We start from the raw sequence: 21,690 nt of genomic DNA, 5'->3' as shown, positions 1-21,690 counted from the left end.
TCAGTGAGATTTTCCAGGCCTTAGGAAAGTATTCAAGGCGGAGAATTGCGTTAAAAATCGATGTGATGAATGCAATCCCTTATGGGAAATTTTTTGATTGCTTTATTGCCTATTAGGTCGTGCCCTGCTGCTTTCTTGGGATTTAGGCGACTGATTGATTCTATAATCTTTGCAGAAGTGAAGGGTTCAATAGGAGGGAACATTTGGAAGGGAGTGTGCAGGTATTCAGTAACGTCCGCGGCAGTTTTGGAGGAATGGGGTTTGAATACTTTAGACAAATATTTAGCAAACAGGTTGGCTCTTTCTGTAGGGCTACGCGCCCATCCACCTTGCGGACGGCGGATTGGAGGGATTATTTACGGGGGGCGCGTGAGTTTCCTGGGATCCTTCCATAGTGAGTAGTTGGAGTCAGCTGTGGGGGACAAATTGGCGAGATATTTATGAATGCAGTCGTTTTTATAATTTTTGATGATTTTGGTTAGCTTTCTAGTTGCGTTGTTTAGTTTGCGTTTGTCATCCGGTGTTCTATGGGTTTGTCATACTCTTCTTAGTCTACGTTTTTCTCCTTTTTCTTTTAATATGTAATGGGCATATTCTCGTTTGCTGATAGAAGTCTTAGTAGGTGTGAAGGAGCGGATAGCGTTTATTATGCTCTTGTTTAAGTATTCCTTGGCTGCCTCGATATCTTCATTAGTTTTTCGTGAAATTAAGGCTGAAGTTTAGTGATTAAAGACTTCTGTAAAGAGCTGCCAGTTGGTGAGTTGGTTATGAGTAAAGCCATTAGGTGTATTCTCGATAATTGTTGAACTGACTGTTGGTATCACGGGGGAATGATCACAAGAGAGATCAACCGGGGAGTTGATTTGGGCGCATCTTGGTGAGATATTTGTAGTTATGAAGAAGTTAAGTAGATCGGGTATTTTGTTAGTGTCAGTGGGCCAGTCTGTGGATTCGTATGTGATGAGGTAGTTGAGATTGTTGGTTATTATGCTGTTTAAGAGATTTTTGCCTCTTACTGTGACCAGTCTGCTGCCCCATTGGGTATGTTTGGCGTTATAGTCTCTTCCAGCTATGAATCTATTGCACAGGGTATCAAGGAAGTTATCAAAGTCTTCTTTGGCGATGGAGTGTCTGGGAGGGCAGTATACTGCTGAAGTGGTGATTGTACCATGGCAGTCTTCTATTGCTACGTTTGTTAATTGGAGGTAGTCTTTCTGAAATGATGGAAGTTTGTAGTGCTTAATGCTGGATTTGATTATGATTCCGGTGCCGCCGTGGGCCTTTCCACTGGGATGTTAGGTATTGTAGAAGTTATAACCATTTATTTTCAGATAGTTTTTGTCGGTGAAGTCGGTTTCAGATACGAGCATTACGTCGATTTGCTGCTGTTTAAGGAAGAGTTCTAGTTCAAATTTGTGTTGAGCTAGACCATTGGCATTCAAAAGAGCTATGCGTCTTGGTTTCATTTTGCGTCGGGGCGTATTAATTTATCCATGATGAGTGTTAATAGTGATAGCAAATTATTTATTTCTTCAAATTGTTTTTCTATTAGGTTTTCAAGTCTAGAGACGTTGTCTATGTTTTGTGAATTGAGGACACTATTTTCAGAATGGTCCCTGTGGCTATTCGGATTATTTTGGTTTCCTTGTACTGCTTGGGAATAGGAGATTGAAGTGAATTTAGGAGGACTGGGTATTTGATTGGTTGTCTCTTTGGCTCTTAGTTTAGGGTACTTATTTATGTGTCGGAGATGAAAGGAAAACCGAAGTCTTTCCTTGGAAATTTTGGGAACATCCTCTTGTACTCTAGCTTAGATTTTATCATAGCTGTAATTGTTGGAGATTTGTGATAGCGAGATTGGGCTCGAGGTGATAATTGGTCGCCGAACGTAGCCACGATCACGGGATGGACGTTTTGCCTAACGGAGGTCTGGAGTGGTTGTATGGTTTTTCCGAGAAATGTGGTTGTGGCGGCATGCGGCCTCGGGAGCGGACCTAGCCACGTGTGATGTTGCCTCGGAGGTGTCGATACAATGGGACATACATTGTATTAATAATCAAACTCCAGGCAGAAACTGCCTAGCAACGGCGTTTGGAACTTTTTCGATGCTTCCAACGAGTGCGTATCAAATTCCAGGCAGAGGCTGCCTAGCAACGGGCGTTTGGAACCTCCTCGATGCTTCCAAACGAGTATAGAAAACAAAAGGCAATCGTACAGCGAGAAAAATCTCCACGAGGCTGGCATTCGTGCGATTGCCTTGGCGAGTGACACATCGAGCATTTTCAACAATCGTATTTTTGCGCCTAAGATTAGTTTACGCTTAGTAAAGAGTTATCCCGTTGACCGTGGATTCGGTTGAACCCAAAAAACATTGTTAATAGCGTCCATTAAACTTATTATTCGTAAAACATACTATTCATTAAACTTACTATTCGTTAAACTTATTATTCATTAGACTTATTATTTGTTAAACTTATTATTCGTTAAACTCTAATATTCGTTAAACTTTGTAGTAGTCTCGTATATACGTGTAAATATAATCTTGGCTTTATAAAACAATGGCTAATTCACGTGAAGAGTTGTTACGGGCCCAAAATTCTAACCATAACCCGACATATATGTCGTAGTCAGGTTGGAATTTTGGGGGCGTTCAATGAACCTTTGCTTACTTTACCATCGCGGGTGTAGCTAATGTTTATTGGTACAAATGTGGACACTTGTGATTCTGGTCTGAGATTCGATAATGCATCCGCGGTCAACGGGTTGGTAGGCTTGTTTCTTCGTACAAGTCTAAGTTGTAATGGTTATCCAGCAAGACGTTAGTTAACTCGTACAAGAGCGCGTCCCGGCGAAAAAGTGACTTTCCGTCACGGTGACGCTGTCCAGGAAAACTATGATGGGTGTGTCTAAGAGCACGGCATTCTCGGATTCGTGGAGAGATGTCTTCATTTGAAAAGTGAGGGAAATTGACGCTGCTGTTAAGTGGTGAATTTGGGGCAGGGCTATGTTATCACTCCATACTTTTGTTAGACGGAGCGTTCGTCCCGTTGACCGCGGCTACGTTCGGCAACTGACTGTCGCCTTGAGCTCAAGTTCATTGTCACTAATCTCAAATAAATACAATTGGGTAAAATAACGGCAAATTTTTTAATTACAATTTTTATGGATTTTCCTGAAGTTTCGGAGGGGAGGCCCCGGTGTCCTCTCATCACCGACTTATATATAAGGTTTCGTAGGCTGAGCAGCCTTTATAGTTGGCAGGATGGTCACCTTAATAGTGGATGCACTTCGCTGGGGTTTCCGGTGATTTAGTGCACTGGTCGGTGGAGTGTGTACCTGCACATTTAACGCAGCGGAGGGTATGGTTGCAGTATTTCTGTGTATGACCTTACCTTTGGCACCTTTTACATTGCACTATCTCTTTTTTGACAAGCGGTGGTTCGAATTTTACTATTGAGTTCATTAGACGACTGATGTTGTATATTTCCTTATTGTTAGGCTTTTGTTTTATGTCAATAAATAATAAAGATAACGAGTCTCTCGAGATTCTATACCTTATGTTACTAACGTTGATTACTTCGTGGCCGTGTTTTAAGAGTTCGAATTTCAGTTCATCTATGTTTGCTGAGTGGTGGATGTTGCGTAGAACCACTAGGAAAGGTCTTTCGTGTTTAAGTTGGTATGTGTGGAAGTTGGCATTCATGGTCTTCAGCAGTTTTGTGAGTCTTCTATATGCGTCAGGGTTTGTCGGCAGGATTTTTACTTTGTTGTTGTTTGTTTTTGTTGAAGTGGTTACCACTTCTAAGAAAACTCTACATCTGGTCTTTTTTAGTTTTCTCAAGCACTGAAGCCATCGACAGCGTGTAGACAAAAGACTGCGACGAAGTCAGGCCATAAACAGTAGACAGGCGACGTTGGCTTCGGGGTTTTTCAGTTATTAGGTAACACAGCTAGCGTGCGGATCTGGACCAGCTCAAATTGTATTTTTACTTATTCACTTCTATTTAAATATATTTTTCTACCTTACAATTTATCCACGTGTTTTCTCTGTTTACACACCGAATAACCTCAACAGTTTTTAAGTTGTAGTCCTCTTTGCAGATATCTCTCTCTATGGACCTAATCATCGTTTGCATGTCGATGACATCATCAACAAATATTGGTGGGGGGGGGGGGGGCAATTTTTTTGGGTGTGTTGGTATGTTCGTGGGTCTGCAATTTCCACGGAGTCGTTTCCAATATTGCGTATCTGTCATATATGGTTACTTGGTTTGTTGACTGTTCGTTCTGGCTTGCGTTTGTGTTTATTTTTGATGCTTCTATTTTTCGCTTTTTAGAGTTTTGGCGTCATTAGTACGGGGGGATCTGTTGCACTTTTTCCACGGAGGAGGTAGCGCGGAGCAATTGTGGATTTGCTCAGGAGAGCCTGGTCGCGATTGCTGGGCCATCATCGAGCTAGTCAATTGAAAATTCCGAGGGTGACGGCCGCGGCAAACGCTCTGTGCGGCCTCCTGCCGAACATCGGCGGAGCAGGAGTGGGAGTTCGTCGACTCTACGAGGGGGTGATCCGGTCCCGAGTACTGTACGGGGCCCCGGTGTGGGCTGAAGACCTGGCGGCGAGTCGGCGCAGCCTGATCGCGCTGAGGAGACTGCATAGGACGACGGCTATTCGCATCGCCAGGGGGTACAGGACGACGTCGTACGCGTCGGCGACCGTGCTGGCGGCGTCGCCCCCGTTCGAGCTGCAGGCCCTGGCGCTCCGACGGGTGTACGAACACCTGAGGGGCTCGAGCTCGGACGGGCCGCTATCCCCGAACATCCGGGAGGAGGCCAAACTGGAGATCTGGGAGCGATGGCGCTCTCGACTGCTGGAAGAGGACGCCGCGCGGCCGCACCGAGCCGTTCGCGCCGTGCTTCCCAACTGGGACGCCTGGAGAGAGCGAGGCGGGGTACCGCTGACATTCCGGGTGACGCAATTGCTCACCGGGCACGGAGTGTTCGGCGAGTACCTGCTGAGGATTCGCAGAGAGGTGACGTCCACCTGTCACCATTGCGAGGAAGAGGGGGACACGGCGCAACATACGTTGGAGTTTTGCCCGGCGTGGGCGGAACAGCGACGCGTCCTGCAGCTCGAAATCGGCGAGAGGTTGGCCCCGGAAGCGTTGGTGGAGGCCATGCTCAGAGGGCGTCGGGAGTTCGCCGCCGTTCGCACTTTCTGCGAGCAGGTGATGCTTGCGAAGGAGCGGGCGGAAAGAAACAGGGCGAGAACGCGGCATCCTTCGAGGACGACGCAACAACAACATCGGAGGAACACCACGCGCCATGGAGGCGCGACGCCGCCGCGGCCACCGTAGGAGTGTGATGAACCAGAAGAGACGTTAGGGGGTGTGGTCCCCCCCTAACGGCCCAAGAAAGCCTCCCTTCAATAACGACAGGGAGATAGACGCCCGGGGGTAACCGGTAGTAATTCGGGAGAGATCCCGGGTGCATCTCGACTCAGGTGTCAGGACAGACCACCGTGGAGTTTTAGTCGGTAAGAGTCCGACACTACCCGCTAGCGGGTGTCCATGAGGATTTCTCCACGTTAAAAAAAGAAAAAAAAAAGTCAATTCAAAATGAATAACTAGTCGTGAGACTATGAGGCTAGTATTCGGGTTGGGGTTAGGTGCGTGGGATTTTCTTCTCCCTAAAGGGTAGGAAACACTAGGCTGTGTTCACTTTCGACGGATGGGCGACACATTTTGTTTTACGAACTTCACAGAGCACTAGACACACGTCTGCATGCTTCGGCACTCAAAAGCGAACTGACGAAGGACCTAGACTATAAAAATTCCAAGACCCCTGGTGGATATTTAAGGCTATTGAGGGTACGCGCCAAGGATGTGCAGACATCTGGGTGCCATCCTGTCCGCGGTGTATGGTCTGCTCTCTGAGGTGAATTGACGTTACGAGTGCATAGTTGTCACCAAGCAACGAGTTCTGGAAACGTCGATTTCCGTCCGTTATGTCATACACATAAAGAAGGTGGCATACGTGATCATAGGCGCGAAAGGTGGCGTGACCCGAGCATAGTGGGGGTCGTCTCCCAGAGAAGACAAAGAAATGATCGAAGGGCAATCAGTGCCTTCTGAAGAGTCAAACGTTATACATCGAGAGGTCTGTCGATCAATATTAAAGTCGAATAGTCTAACGAATTCATTGAGGGATATCGTAAAATCGGGTCCACTTTCTGTGACATATTTACTGTATTCATTGTTAAACAATCTGTGGTGTGTTCATCATATTATTGTTAAATATTGTCAAATATACTATTTTATCTTAACCTGTTAATACAGTGTTAAATTCATTGAACTACCCCTGTTATCTTAATCGAAACAGGGGAACGACTATTTCGCGGCGTCGATTAGTAGAATCGTAGCGAGAATTTACGCCTCTCGCTGACGCGTTTTCCTCACGACTGTCAGGTAAAATAAAAAAATAACAAAATAAAAAAAAGAAAACTTTATTTTTTTTCTAACAACAATCCACTTTACAATCCACTTCGGAACTCTAGGCGTGACTTTCTAAGACTGACTCTTATGATTTGACTTTCGATCGGATCCGATTACTTTCTTTTGTCATCCCCCAACATCCCCACCGTCCATGCATTTGCTAGGCGTCCGCGACCGTTGCCACGTGCTCTTCCTTCTAGAACCTTCGGTGGAAGGACCGTTGGGATGTTGATTAAGCACTTCAGCGATACATCTTTATCTCCATCGTCAGTCCATCGGATTTGAAGTATGCCGGTCGTGACACGACCACGTCTTTCCGCGAATGGTCGTAACAGATCACTTATATTGCGTTATTTATATACATACACATGAAATAAAACCCTATATCCTATTTATATCTAACTTAAATAGAAACCTATCTACTACTTATTATGTGAAATAATATTTTATCCAGCATGAATGTGACATCTAGTTTCTATCTCGTTGATTGTATCATATATTCTAACGCCGACTGGTCAAAGAACAACAAGGTTTGTGAGCGAACTTGAGAACCAAAGTCAGCCTTTAAAACTAATGAAGGATTCATAGAAAAGTTTTACTTTAGAACTATTTTATTTTAAAATATATTTATTTTCTACCATCATTGTTTATTGCTCAGTAGATTTTTCCAATAGTAAATTATTATTGTCAACGAATAACTATCTCGTAACTTTTGTTTGGTGAAGAATGATAGAGGATTTTGTCATTATACCGTTGTCCTTATAATGCAAAAATGTTTATATTCAGTGAGCAGATGAATTGCTTACAGCTCTGAAATCATGTGCGTATAAATAACTGCATTCTTATTAAAATATTATAGAAAAAACAAGCAATGTCATAAATGGATTTATTTAGAAAGGGACGAGTGAAAAGGCAAAATGAAGAGGATATGAGGATGTTGAATCCCTTCTTCATAAGATTGTATTTATATTCCTTTGGTTTAAACAGAAAAAATAAGGTTCGAATAGTCAGTACACGATACGGTATACTATCCATAGTAAGATCATTATACCGGACATTTTAGTGATCTGGTGTATCCAGTACAACCTGAAATAACCGAAAATAAATGAATTTATATTAGTTCCTATTTTTTTATACGAAGATACTTTTATATGCACCTTGATAACCGTTGTCGGGCTGCTGACTTAAACTCTTGTTTCAGAATAAATTTCCTAACTCCCATTTGGTAAATTGCAACATACTTCTCCCAATTCATAGCCCGTAAATCTAGTTTGACCATATCGCCGTCGTTCAACATTTTCACTTTTCTCACTAAGTCAGAACAGTTATCCCTTTGGAAAGTCCATTCGTGCGTGGTGAAATATTTTACCGATGTGAACAGCTTGTTGCAATTTTTTAAAAGTTTCATCATTCTGAAATATCATTTTTAATTATTATTATAGATGAAGTCAGAGATTATCCCAGAACGATTGTTCCTGTTGTTTGACGATCGATGGAACACTCACATTGGTTTACTACCTCGAAGTCTTAAAAAGATATCTATGACGACCGCAGGCAAAATACGCGGAATTACACACAGAACGTGGTAAATATACCTATTAGCTACAACTGAACATCCTGGGTACCATAGCGTATCGTTTATTGGCATTTCTATGCTACATTTTACTATAGCATCTATCATCGGACCCCACCTTGTCAATTGAAACACTAACATTATTATTAATTACTAGAATTATACTTAAAGCAAAGTTTATTATCATACGAGTATCTCGGGAAATATTATGGAAATGACATAAATATTATATTGTATCGCCATTTTTCTAAACTAATGACATATTGAGATCTTCTCTATTTGTTTGCTCTTCTATTGTCCACGTTACTTAAATAATCTGAAACTTTTGGAATACTCTAACAACCGAACAACATTAGTTGAAAATTACTCGTAAGAAATATTACTTAAAAGGGCATGCGTTACTCGTGCAGTTGTATACTTTAACTTCACGATCACGATGTAGCGTGACATGCCATGCTGTACATATTATCATGTCGACTACGAAATCGACAGGCACTACATCCAATCTTGCCTCTCTTATACCTCGTATCGCTGTTGCACATCCTCTGCCGATTAGCACAATGGTACCTGGTAACATTAAATTGGTTTAGAAATTATTTGTGAATTTTGATTACCAGAAATATAGCGCTAAATAGATTGGTAAGAATTCTCGTAATTGTGAGCAACAACAAATGTGAACTATAATAATGATGATCAAGTGGAGAGCCTCTCATTTATCCTCTCACAAACAAATCGATTAACTCCACTTTTAGGAAATGTAAGGAGTATTGAAAAATTACTGTCGGAAAAGATCTATGAAAATACTTGTTAATGCAGAAATATTCTCTATCCAACCAGGACATGGTTCTTGCAAAGAGGCACCAACTATGCTTGGCCGTACTATCGCAACTGGCAGATCTTTGCACTTGCTTGCTACAATCTGCTCTGCTAAATTCTTACTAAATGCGTATGTATTTGGATAAGTTTTTAAAATCCCCTTTTCCATTAGGTTTATCGAATTTTTGTCGAATTGGTCACATATATCGATCACCTCCGAAGGTTTCAAGCTCGTACTGCAAAGTCGATAATAAGTGAACATATTATTCACGTTATAATTATGAATATAATATTCGTAAATCATGGAACAACGTTTACGTATAACTTATTCTTACGTATAAACTTTTTCCCCAATCTCATGTAGATTAGCATTACTAAAAGCTGTGCTGACGTGGACGAAGCTAACTGGATGCTTTAGTTCGTTCCAAAGTTCGATGATACGATCTGTACCTTTCGTATTCACATTAACAGCCACGTGTAATGGCTCGTTGAATCTCACAGTGGCCGCGGCGTGAAACACTATATTTACTTTCTCTGACAACATATTTCTATCTTCTCGCGAAAGACCTAAATCTGGCAGACTCACGTCACCATTTACGGGATAAACCTTGTTCAAAGCTGAAGGGTGTTTTGCTTTGATGTCATCGTAAATCTGAAGACGAAAAATTACCAACTCAATTCCAGAAAAGAAAGTTAATCAATTTGGCTCCTGACAGCCTTAAATATTGAATGGAACAAGTATATATTTATGAACGGGATCATCTATGAGCTTCTTAAATCGTTGTTCTATCGTCTCGGTAGTTTTTGGACGAATTAGTATAAAAATGGCAGCGATGCGTGGACATATGCGGATCAGTTTTTCCAGGAGACCTTTCCCAACGAAACCGGTTGCTCCTGTCACAAGAATCCCACTACCGGCGTAGAATTCCTCGAGAGAACTCGTTTTATTCAGTTCTTTATTGATTCCATTTTCATTTGTTTCTTTATTGATTGTATCCATGTTTCAGGATCTTCACACTTGCAGTCCCTATATTTGCCATAGATTAACATTCCCAACAATTAGTAAGTGGAAAAATGTTCTAAATGATATAGAAAATTGATTATAGTTGATACCCTTTTGTGCATTACTTTCTAAAGAAGTTTACAGATAATCTTTACAAAGAGAAACATAATTTAATAATTATGGTTTCGTTTAGCATGAATGAAATAATTAAATAATGATAATAATTGAATCATTTTACTTTATGGTAGATTTTCACCAAAAAAGAACTATTCAACGCAATAAATGCAGCTTTTAATTTGGCTGTTCAATAATTTGCATTATTATCCATTGCTCCATGAAACGATACCTTTTTTAATCCTTCGAGTATTAGTTTAAACAATATTTATGTAATTTCCTTTGCCTTTTTCATTTTTTATTTTAGGTTTATGTATGTGAATATTGTAATAGGCAGTGGTCAGTGATTTGTGTGGAAAATGTGTGTGGTTTATGCGAAACAGTATTCGATTATGTGAAGCAGCTTTGCTTTGTCGTTTCATGCATTTAATAGGTTTACGGCGGTGGACAGAGTTTGTAAAAAATGAAGACAAGGTAGAAAAGGATTATTTTTCATTTTTTACTATTAGATTATTTTCAAAGTGATCTTTTCAGTGAAATATGATTGACAAAAAATAAGATCTATAATTGAATCATTATAGAAAATAGAATAATATTGATAATAAAGAAATAAAAATCAATTATAGAATAACATATAATAATAATAATAATAATAATAATAACAATAACAATAATGTGGATAGACTTTATGTTTACTTTTATATGTATAATGATACTGTTTGATCCTTGAATTAAAGTTAAGATTAATGTTGCGATTATGATTATCCTTTGTCTGACTAAATATATTTGAAGTATCAATTACAGTAGAATTTTTGAAAGATTCTTGGCTGTTAAACAAAAAACTGGTTCCTTTATATTTCGCTCAATTATCATAGAATCGTGAAACTGACTTTCACTTCAAATTTTGTCTGTTTCAGGAGTAACAAGTACCTGCAAAAATCATCCATCAGCCGGATATGTGCTGTCGGAGGGTTTTTCATTAGCATTCCCGTCTTTCTAACTGGTAAGAACCAATTCCTTCAATTCTGTCAACTTTAACCTTTTGAAAGATACTAGTACATAAGTTATACGTTTAATTTTTCTTGAATTCAGGCATGAATCTAAAAGATACTGTGAACTATCTCTGAGTGTATGAAATCAGTTTAGAAATCCAATGGAAATAAAGTTAATTTTAACGCCGAATAGTCATTATTTTTCTTAGAAAAATAAAAAATGATCGTCTTTTAGAGAAGTTTTAACAGATTAATTTATAAAGAGCTGAAACAGAATATTCATGTCATGCATGAATACGGCTGGTGGATGGATCGAGATCTAATCTAAAGTTTACGTTGTGTCATGCTAGTTTACACAGCTATCATTCGCTCGATCGATCGTTAAGCTGTTGAACTCGATTCAAGACGGACATTTTGACTCTGTTCAGAAGAAAACTGCGTTTTAATAAATTTGACGGAATAGAAATTATGATAGACTACAATGTTTTTTTAATTATATCATAAAATTTATTTATTTTTTTTTAATGTCATGTTAGAAACTTCAAATACTGTCCAAAACTTCGAACGTAATCGTTTTAGAAATTTGTAAATTACTTAACGACCAAAAATATTGAATTCTCTATTGTCTGAAGATAGATTCTCTATAATTTAAGTAATTTATTCGTCGAGAATTGATATATAAAGACTTAAATAATAAATTAATTGAAAAATAATTTGCAACTAGTATTGAAAATTTCAATTAAAAGCATATGTATATAGTTTACGCTTCGAGAATTATATGTATTGAGAATATGTATTTGCGCCGATTCTTTGTCCCGCTTGTTATGGCATACGTGTTATAATGATCCTCTAACAATGCTTTCAGGTATGATATTGTATACATTCATCCAGTTTCATTCGACGCCGGCAATCGTTACGTCGGTTTTCATAGGCCTTGGCATCGTGTTTTGTGGATGCGCAATGGTCCATAACGTCTTCGTGTGGCAGAGGGTAAGAACATATCGCTATTAAAAAAGAAAACGAACACGTTCAAACACGTCTAAATCATCTTTTATGTGTATTTTACCCGGAAATCATTTTATCGTGAAATTTTGTTTTTCAGAGTTACCATAATTTATCTGGTAGAGTTCATAAAAATTTTTCTGAAATCAATTGCAAGCTTTTAGGAAACCAGGATTTTTCACATTTTTAAGAAGCGTTATAATTATATTGCGGATCTTTATACGTTCGTGCGAAATTGAAAAGTACGCAAATGGCGCAAAATGCATAAAATGCGCTAAAATATACGTATATAAGAAAACAAATCTCTATTAAAATTTTATTTCTTTGATTATGTTCGTAAAACTACAAACTTGTATAAAAATACGCATTCTAGTTATAAGTGTTAAAACATTCGATCTAGTCCTTATCACATTCATGAAAACCTCCATTTAACCATTCGTTGTATCAACAAACATTCATATGCAAAACTTACCACCTACCACATCCTCCGCGTATTAATATAATCCCCTTTTATAAATTATACACTTTAGAATGGACTGGTTGGGTCAGAGTCATATAAGCTTACAAGTTCTCGAGGAGTTCTACCGAAGTTACATTTACGTTTGCATAATTTCACCGAAAAAGATACTCTGTAGAATGACAGGTTCGTTTGTTTATGTGATCCGCGATCGCAACTATTTCAAGGGGATTTTATAAATAACCATACACACGATATTCAGTGTATTTTCGTATTCTCGTTTATTTTGGGGAGATTTGTAAAACTGTTGAACAAAATAATTGAGTAACGATTATATTTGCTGAGAAAAAGTCTTTTTCTCTGTACCCCTCCTTCTACTTCAAGCATGTAGTATAATAAGACAATAAGATTGACAATGGCTGAAAGTAATCCAAAAGAGTTTTCACCATGGTTATCGGTAACGAAAAAGATTTGAATCATCTTTAATACTTATTCGTAACTAGAATCATTTCAACTAAAATGTAAATTCTTATATTATAACTTTTTTAATTTGTTATGGCCCCTGACTACAACCTAACCTATCATTCTTATTTCGTAGGAGAAGACGAATGCCGTGAAGGCGTTAGCGCGCGAACAGTGCGAAGCGGCGGTACAGCTGCAGCGTCAGCAGCAGCTGCAACAGCACCAGAACCAGCCCCAGCTACAACAGCAACAACAACTACGTGGCCCGTTAACCATCCACCATGCTGGCTGCCCAACGAAAGTCGGGCCCGTGACGAACCAACTAAATACCAGCCACGCAACGCACGGCCGAGCTGCACAGTACCAACACTATCATCACCATCATCATCATCGACACGTGTCAATGTCCCCACCGCCCTTGTTGCTCTCATCGCCAGCTCCGATCGCGGCGACGCACAATCATCTGAACGTGAGCGGACACAGAAACGTGGTTACGCCACCGGATACACCAGCAGATAGATCGCCACCGAGTCCTGGAAATAAGCTAAATAGATCGCAGCATTTGCCACGGGAAGCAACCGGCAGCGTCAGTCCTGGTCTTCCGGCTGCCACATTGGATCTAAGTAGCGCAGCAACCACCAATAGTCCGCATGAATTGTCCACGTTAGTTTAGAAATTTGGTCCGAACATTATATCTTCACATAGGATTGGAGATTAATAGTTGATAGTTAATTTACACATCGATCTTTTTATTTGTAAATTGGGTCGTGGTTTAGAGTTGGTTTGTAAAAATTCGGTCCTAATTGTTAAATGATGAATATTGATTAAGAATAATAGGCATTGATGTACCAATCTTTTTTTAACTTATATACTTGAGCACACGCATTGGAGATTTCACTTTTATTCAGTGAAACAGCAACTTCATTACTCGCTTATTCAATACGGCAATTGCATATATTTCATGGACATTTTAACAATGTTTTGAATAATTTCTAACGGTACAATTGTGATGAAGTGAAAAAAATCGTGATAAGAAACAGAGAGAAAAGTTGCTCGTTAATGAATATTGACCAGAAATAAAGTAATTTCTAAAGAATATCCCGAAGACGTCGTAGATATTACGAAAGGAATGATTAATTTATACCCGCGTGTATCTTGCCATTACCATACTATTATTATTATTATTATTATTAATATTGTTAGTAGTACTCGATTACATTATTATTAATATTAATATTATTGCCTTATTATTATTAATGTTATGGAACCTCTAGTCCTAGGTTACTTTCGCTGCCACGAAAGGATAAGATTTTCGAATTTTTTACTATTACGTGTAATTCAAGTTTTCCTGTTGCGCATGCGCAGTAGAAAGAAAGTTAGCGGAACTCAAATCTCGAACTATAGAGAGTTGAAAAGTAGTAAAAGTAAAAAAGCACGAAGAACATTTGTATTTGTGCTGGATTAAGTTTGATAATTGAAAATTGAGTTTGATGATAACATTTTTTTCGTATTCGCTTTGGTAAATATTAGTTTTATTTAAAATTGAACAAAGCATTTTATGTTTTTCAAATACGGTACATAATCGTAATATCGAATTTTGTAAACTGATAGTAAGAAACTCTATAATTCGAGACTGGAACTTTGATCAAGTTCACATTGAACGTAAACTGACTTAATTTTGTTATTTAAGCGTGTATACTATACGTGTTTGTTCCTTCTTCTCTTGTGCGCAGGCTATAGCTTAATTACTTCCAATAAACGCAGTTATATCGAATCAATGACCGATACAAATTTAGATATTAGGATTATTTAAACAAGAGATTAAAAACTAAAAAGTATTGTTTTTATACTGCATATGTACATATGCAATATGAACGACAGTTTGTGTAATAATATGTACCCCTCTTCTTAGTTTACTTTTGTATATTTTGCGACATTTGATATTAATTTTATGAGCAACGTACTTACACTTTATCTTTGTAATTAAATGTGAAATGAAAGAAAAGAAATGACATGAGAAAAGGAAATTCGATGTACGAGTATATACGAATTGACGGAATTAAAATTTAACGCTATATTTAAATAGAAGACGTGAAATATCTTGTCATCTTAAAATAACTTCCTAATAATCATTCCTATTCTTTTACATAAAAACATTTTTCGACTGTAACTTAAGAAAAATGTCTGCTAACGTGAAACGTGCCAGAAAAAATTAACAACTTCCATTAAATTGGCAAATTTCTCATTAATATCGTAAAACTCGCGTTTACAAAGATCAGATCAGTGTACATAATATACAAAACAAATGCAGAATATATAAATATAGCACATACGTTCTGAATTATATTCGAATTGGGCAGGGTAACCAAGTGAAAATATGTAAATTTCACGATGTGTAATGTACACTTTATCGAACTTGTAAGTAGTGTAGAAATAGAATATTTTACACGTAACAAAATATACAAACGACAATACACAAGTTAAATTATTTGTTAGATCCATGTATAACAAGCATAGTACAAAAGTGTTTTAGCTTTATGTACTGGAAATTATGAGAAATACCAACTTAATAGATGTATTTGGTATGTACCTAGTTAAGAAAACAATAAATTATTCTGAACAGATAAAGCGTTTAATAGCTTGTAAAGTATGAATTTTCGAAAACGTAAGTATTTTATATCTAAGTAGTTAAGAAACGCGAGCAAGGGAAATCAAACAAAGGAACAAAGTTTTTTTGTTTAAAAATATTTAATTTGTTGTTCTATTATCCGAGGTTAGAAGCGATAATGTACAAAATCTGAATAAATAAGATTCCTCAATATTATTGAATTTTAATTCTAGGGTAAAGTAATATATCCGCATATTTTATTTATATACAATATGTATAAATAATGATGTGATTTGACTAATTTTGTTGAAAGAATATTTGTACTTTTTACGTAAAACTTCAGTCTTTTACAAACTTTCTTGTAATTAATAAACCAGTAAACACAATATTAATAAAATCTATTAAAATTATAAACAAACTCATAAGTTTTAATTTTAGTCCTTAAAGGTTGAAATATTTTGCCCCAATGTCGAGACACTTGTTTCAATCCAAAACATTACTATACTGAATCGATAATGTTGCATGTGCCACGAAAATGATGATAGTGTCAGATAACTTGTTGTGAAACGAAAAAGCATTGCATGTACATTTCTGTTGTTTTGTTGACCATGAGTTTGATGATCTTTTAAACTTGCCCACAGCTAAGAAATCAAACAGTATATCTAAACGAAATTAATTTCAAATTATTTTTTAGGTTCTAAGCTTTTATCTAATCTTTCAGAAGTTGCAAAATTTATTCCACAAGAGTCTTTTTTATCATAACCAAGTACACATCTTAAAACCATTTAAGTCTTCCTTAGTAATTTCTTCTTATCTTTAATAGTAACGAAAATAATTTAGATGAATGTTTTAAAATTGACACCCTGTATATTAAAAATAAAAGATATATTTTCTTCATAATTGGATAGGCTTTTTACAATGGCAATGTACAAATATCAAAATTGCAATTATACTATATAACATATGTATATATATAAGCTTCACATTTAAACACAAGATTCTTTATTATATTTTTTTAATACCAATATTTTAATAATTATAACAAGGGTTTTTTAACAAGAGATGTATAACATTGTATACAAATTTTCAAAAACCTATAGATAATTTCAGTTATGCTCTTGCATCATTAATTGTTGATGGAACTCTTACCTCAATTCCATCTAGTTCCTTAGACATTACTATTTGACAGCCTAGCCGTGACCTAAAATTAAATATTATATAACTGAATATGTCAATAAATATATTTATTGCTATACAAATTAATACTAATACACAATAAGATTTCTATTTATCCATTTGAAAATCAACATTGTAAATATGCTAATTCCAACATAGATTCGTAATGATTATAGGGTCATAAATAAAAAACTATGAAAATTTATTATAATTTCAGTTTCGTAGTATTCAGAGATAGCGATTTGAAATTCTACATTGAGATGCAGATTTCGAAATACCCAATACTAACCTGTTTTTACATAAATTTACAAAGAAAAATTCACTTTATAAAATATTAAAAGGTAATAGAATTAATAATGTGAATGATTTGATACTGATTATTATGAACTCACGTATCTGTTAATTCATATGCTAAATCCAACATGTCTAATTCTTCATCTGTTGGTTTGTCAGGAAGTGCATCATAAACTTCTTTCGAAAATATTAAATGGCACGTACTACAAGTTAATGTTCCTTCACAAGCACCTATATCAATTATATTTTAATATTACAACATACTTATATAATAAAGTATCAAAAGTTAAAAATAATAAGAATATTAAACTCGATAAAAATGAAAATTTTCAAATATTTTCTACCTCAAAATTATTTATTTTAAATTAAGTAAATTATGCTTCTTTAAAACATACCATATCCATCTAAATCAATTTCATTATTTACTACTATGCCTAATATAGTATCTCCAACTTTCCCTTTTGCTTTGATTCTCTCTCTACTTGCTTTAACAAACGTTATATTTACTCTGAAAATAATATTTATGAAAGATAAAAATTATCTCAATATAATTATTTTCTTTATTTTTTGTGTTTCTTCAATTAATCTTCTCTTAATTATACCTTAATTATATGTATCACTTATGATAATAGAAATAATTTAAAAATAAGATATACTTGTCTTAATAATACATAAATAAAATTCGTATATCATATATTTATAACAGTGTTATATTTTTAGTTGTTCACTGTCAATGTTGTTCTTATTAATACTATGTTATTTTTCTAGATGTTATACTCCTACAAAGAGAAAAATTTCTTAGACATTATTATTAGCATTATTATTTTGACACCAATTTTATATTGGAAGGTAAGTACTGAAATTCTATTAAAAAAAGAAGGAAAGCACAAGAAAATTTGTATCACTTACTCTTGTTTTTCTGAAAGTGGTTGCGTGGTCGATATTCCTCTTGTTGCCTGCAAAAAGGGTAACGTTGTGTTGCTTGTATATTTTGAATAATTTGATGCAATACCGAGAATTGATCTCGAAAATTTTTGTAATTGATTTACTAACGCCATTCCACTGTCATAAATATCATGAGTATGGGACACCCTGACCGAACACCAGATAAGTATTGCGGAAAATATCAATTGTAGATCAATTGTACTTTGTACAGAAACTTTCACGGCATTCTTCGGCTGCTATACTGGGACGTTCCTTTACTGTGATAGGTTATAAAACGGTTCCTAACACAAGTGACGTATCTCTACCGGACACGTGCTCTTCGGGCCACACGTTTTATGATACAAGACCAGCAAAATGATCAATGTGTAATTTTACATATCTTACATTTTTTCCAAATGAAATATTGTTTTTATCAAACGTTTAAAACCTCAGGCAACATTTATTTCATCTGATTTCAGTTTTACAAATATATATCTATAATACATATCTGTATAAATTACGGTCTGGTTATATCAAACAGGGACCGACACTCGCTAGGGAAAACTGCCCAAAAATTGAATCGTAAAAACCAATATGAAAGACAATAAATTTCTCGTTCTGCGGAACAAATAGAAATGAGCAGAGTATCTTTATCTTTATCTGAGACATTCAAAGCGTATCACGCATACGCTAAACCTGAAGAAAACTTTCTTGTCTTCCATGTTCATTTTTCCCTTTCCATTTCCATATAGAAGAAACCATATAGAGGTTTCTTCTATATTTATTTATATGTTCGTGATTGATGCTATTGACAACATACAACTAAGGGGAAATACGAATAGTAATAAATAGATGTATAATTCATTATGCAATTTTATAGAATTAAATCTTATTTATCTTCAGATATAAAAACTATATTTACCAGCTGAAACACTAACGCATATGCAGTATAATATAATCTACTTAACAATCTCGTTTTAGTTATAATATGTGATTAATTCTTTTGCTATTTCGCTATAAACAGTTTTTTGTGCATACAATATTTTTTTATAGTATTCTAATATATTGTTAGATATTGTAAAGAAAGTAAAATACAGTTATTGAAGTCTGGGAACATTCAATGTTAACCTTGCTTCAAAAAATAATCTTTCGAATGAATGGGGAATAGATTTTTAGTATTATAGTTGGTATAATGTCATCATTGTTTACAATGTGTTAGAGTTAAAGAAATGAGACAAATTAATATTTCAGAAGCAAATTCAATATTTAAATGATGTTATTTTAAAATGGCAGATGATATGAATGTTCTTTTTATACGAGGAAATGGAAACGTATGTATGGTAATGGAAACGTAATGGTTTTAACATTATTTTAGTACAAGATCTTAGCATAATAGTAATTAACAGTATCCATTACCTTTTAGTCAATTTTTGAAAAATGACATATATGATAATTTGCAATAGTTTGATAATAAAATACTTGTATCGATATTAATAACGTATAATTTGCTATCTCAAAAGGATACAGACACAGCCAATGATAATGTTTGGGACGATAGTGCATTAATAGAAGCATATGATAAAGCAATAAATTTAGCAAAGGAAGAAGTTATCAAGCGAATGGGAATGGATGTTGGAAATTCTCAACCGAAAGAAAACCTACAAAATCTTAAGCAGCCTAAACACGCAAGTAAATTACACAAGGTTGTGATTTTGATAGAATATTACAAATTTGATACAGAATATTATTAAATATATTGATTAAGAAGCAAATTATTTTATTTTGCTATTTACTTATATTTATTTGTATACACATCTTTTCTCTATAGAAATGGATCATAGGAGCACCTTGTCGTGCAATATACTCAGAGGATGGAGAAATTTATGAAGCTATAATATCAAAAATTTACGAAAACAATGGCACGTGTGTTGTAAAATTTGTAGGTAATACCTTTAGCATGATGGTTATGTCAATTAAGAAATGTACTAAAAATACATATATATATGAAGTAAAGGCTTTCGCATAGTCTATCACAGTGTCATTCAGCAGGTTCTTAACTGGGCAGGAGTACCTGTCAATGTCTATGGGGAGACCCGTGGGATATAGGGTCATGAACCATAAACATGCATGTTACTTATTGTTCATTATTAGCTGCTTGGAATATAATTCTCCTCATTAGACGAGTGATTATTACTACATATATCAAGGCAAACATTTATACATATACATTTATGCACGGGAAATTCTAATACATTGCCTGTAAGGACAGTAACTGAATGTCACTCAGCCATTCTATTAAATGACAAAAATTTCTTTTACTCTGTGTTTAGGCTATGGTAATACAGAGAAAGTCGAGTTGAGTTCTCTTTTAGAATCAGAAGGTTTGCAAAGTCAAATAGCACAACAAAAGAAAGCTTTGGAAGAGAAATTCAATGAAGAGAACGACGAGACTTGTGAGACTAATTTTTCTACAAATGTAAATTCGAAAAAATATAATGTAGAAAAAATGGATTGTGAACATCACTTCATACCGGGACCATCTTTCAATTCGATGACTGATATAATGCCACCTGCACCTCCTTTACCACCACAATTAATGGCCAAGTAAGTACAATTTAAAAATTCTAATGGAATGCTGAATACTTCTAATATTAATAAGTAATTTGGAATAAGTTTAACATTTTATTTGGAAAAAAAAATACGAAATTTTAATAAAATGTACTAGATTACCAGATAATGATACAGACGCACTTTCAAGTATGTTGATGTCATGGTATATTAGTGGTTTTCACACAGGTAATTATTTCATATAAGTATTTTATTGTATATTAAATTTTCAATGGACTATGTTATTTCTTTTGTAGGTTATTATCATGGTTTGAAACAAGCAAGAAACAATCAAGAGAACAGGAAGAACTGTTGATTATATCAATTTTTTCAATAACAATATAACGATAATATAAGATATAATAAAATATAAAACTCATTGTATTTATTTACTTCAATTATTTGAAATAAAGAACAGCTTTATTTTCATATAAGACTTTATTTTTTTAAAAATAATTACTAAGATAAGAAAAACTAAAAAACATATTTTTGATAAAATACACTCTCATATATATGTCGGGTTATCATTAGGATTTAAGGCGCGTAATGATCCTTCGTTTGAATTAGCCATTGTTTTACGAAACAGAGAATATATTTACGCGAATAAACAAGATTTTACAAAATATTATGAATAATGAGTTTAATAAATAATAAGATTAACAAACGATAAGTTTAACTAATAATTAGATTAAAGATTAATAAGTTTAACGAACAATAAGAGGAACGAATAATATGTCTTACGAATAATGAATTTAACGTATAATGAGATTAACGATTGATAGGTTTCACGAATAATGAATTTAATTAACGCTATTAACAATGTTCCGGGGTTCAAACGAATCCACGGTCAACGGGATAACTCTTTACTATGTGTAGAATAATTTTAAACACAAAATACAATTGCTGAGACACTCGGTAAATTGCTCGATGTATCACTTTCCAAGGCGATCACACGAATGAATATCTGATGAAAATCTTTTTCGCTATACGACTGCATTTGTTTGTTATATGCTCGCTGGAAACATCGAGAAGGTTCCAATCGTTGTTGCTAGGCAATTTCTGTCAAAAGTTTGTTGTATACTCTTTGGAAACATCGAGAAAGATTGAAACGCCGTTACTAGGCAGTTTCTGTCTGGAGATTGATTCCTAATACAACGTGTGTCCCATTATA

The 21,690-nt window shown here is 35.4% G+C and overlaps 5 protein-coding genes across 12 annotated transcripts; 3 read left to right on the top strand and 2 right to left on the bottom strand.

Moving 5' to 3' along the window:
• The first annotated feature begins 4,258 nt into the window (after positions 1 to 4,258).
• LOC126875120 (uncharacterized) lies at positions 4,259 to 5,354 on the top strand. The gene is made up of 2 exons (XM_050637843.1): positions 4,259 to 4,269; positions 4,421 to 5,354. Exons 1-2 carry the CDS (start codon positions 4,259 to 4,261, stop codon positions 5,352 to 5,354), a joined length of 945 nt encoding a protein of 314 aa, XP_050493800.1.
• Positions 5,355 to 7,428: 2,074 nt separating this feature from the next.
• LOC126875118 (putative fatty acyl-CoA reductase CG5065) lies at positions 7,429 to 9,880 on the bottom strand. Its single transcript, XM_050637842.1, has 7 exons — positions 9,635 to 9,880; positions 9,216 to 9,532; positions 8,869 to 9,116; positions 8,448 to 8,631; positions 7,997 to 8,182; positions 7,649 to 7,903; positions 7,429 to 7,577 (listed from the first exon to the last, which is right to left on the bottom strand). Exons 1-7 carry the CDS (start codon positions 9,878 to 9,880, stop codon positions 7,499 to 7,501), a joined length of 1,515 nt encoding a protein of 504 aa, XP_050493799.1. The 3' UTR covers positions 7,429 to 7,498.
• Positions 9,881 to 10,392: 512 nt separating this feature from the next.
• On the top strand, positions 10,393 to 15,452 carry LOC126874996 (dual specificity tyrosine-phosphorylation-regulated kinase 1A-like). Its single transcript, XM_050637607.1, has 4 exons — positions 10,393 to 10,471; positions 10,915 to 11,000; positions 11,855 to 11,979; positions 13,047 to 15,452. Exons 1-4 carry the CDS (start codon positions 10,461 to 10,463, stop codon positions 13,581 to 13,583), a joined length of 759 nt encoding a protein of 252 aa, XP_050493564.1. The 5' UTR covers positions 10,393 to 10,460; the 3' UTR covers positions 13,584 to 15,452.
• Positions 15,453 to 16,384: 932 nt separating this feature from the next.
• On the bottom strand, positions 16,385 to 18,409 carry LOC126875005 (adrenodoxin-like protein 2, mitochondrial). 5 transcript variants are annotated; one of them, XR_007693163.1, is made up of 6 exons: positions 18,042 to 18,406; positions 17,898 to 17,944; positions 17,591 to 17,767; positions 17,384 to 17,496; positions 17,087 to 17,219; positions 16,385 to 16,719 (listed from the first exon to the last, which is right to left on the bottom strand). XR_007693163.1 is itself a non-coding variant. In XM_050637625.1 (4 exons), the coding sequence occupies exons 1-4, from the start codon at positions 18,044 to 18,046 to the stop codon at positions 16,629 to 16,631; spliced, it is 486 nt and encodes a 161-aa protein (XP_050493582.1). In that variant the 5' UTR covers positions 18,047 to 18,395; the 3' UTR covers positions 16,385 to 16,628. The 5 variants fall into 5 exon arrangements, 1 of the variants encoding a protein (XP_050493582.1); XR_007693162.1 differs by having other exon boundaries at positions 17,898 to 18,409; XR_007693164.1 differs by having other exon boundaries at positions 17,645 to 17,767; positions 17,898 to 18,403.
• Positions 18,410 to 18,759: 350 nt separating this feature from the next.
• On the top strand, positions 18,760 to 20,953 carry LOC126874998 (survival motor neuron protein-like). Of its 4 annotated transcripts, XM_050637610.1 has the most exons (7): positions 18,760 to 19,095; positions 19,164 to 19,252; positions 19,433 to 19,615; positions 19,741 to 19,855; positions 20,243 to 20,516; positions 20,638 to 20,708; positions 20,777 to 20,953. In XM_050637610.1, the coding sequence occupies exons 2-7, from the start codon at positions 19,199 to 19,201 to the stop codon at positions 20,833 to 20,835; spliced, it is 756 nt and encodes a 251-aa protein (XP_050493567.1). In that variant the 5' UTR covers positions 18,760 to 19,095; positions 19,164 to 19,198; the 3' UTR covers positions 20,836 to 20,953. The 4 variants fall into 4 exon arrangements, with proteins under 4 accessions (XP_050493567.1, XP_050493566.1, XP_050493569.1 ...); XM_050637609.1 differs by having other exon boundaries at positions 18,760 to 19,252; XM_050637611.1 differs by having other exon boundaries at positions 18,762 to 19,243.
• The last annotated feature ends 737 nt before the right edge of the window (positions 20,954 to 21,690 follow it).

This window comes from Bombus huntii, chromosome 17 (assembly GCF_024542735.1).
Source record: "Bombus huntii isolate Logan2020A chromosome 17, iyBomHunt1.1, whole genome shotgun sequence".
Taxonomy (NCBI): Eukaryota; Metazoa; Arthropoda; class Insecta; order Hymenoptera; family Apidae; genus Bombus; species Bombus huntii.
This window is presented reverse-complemented; position numbering and strand designations above follow the sequence as displayed.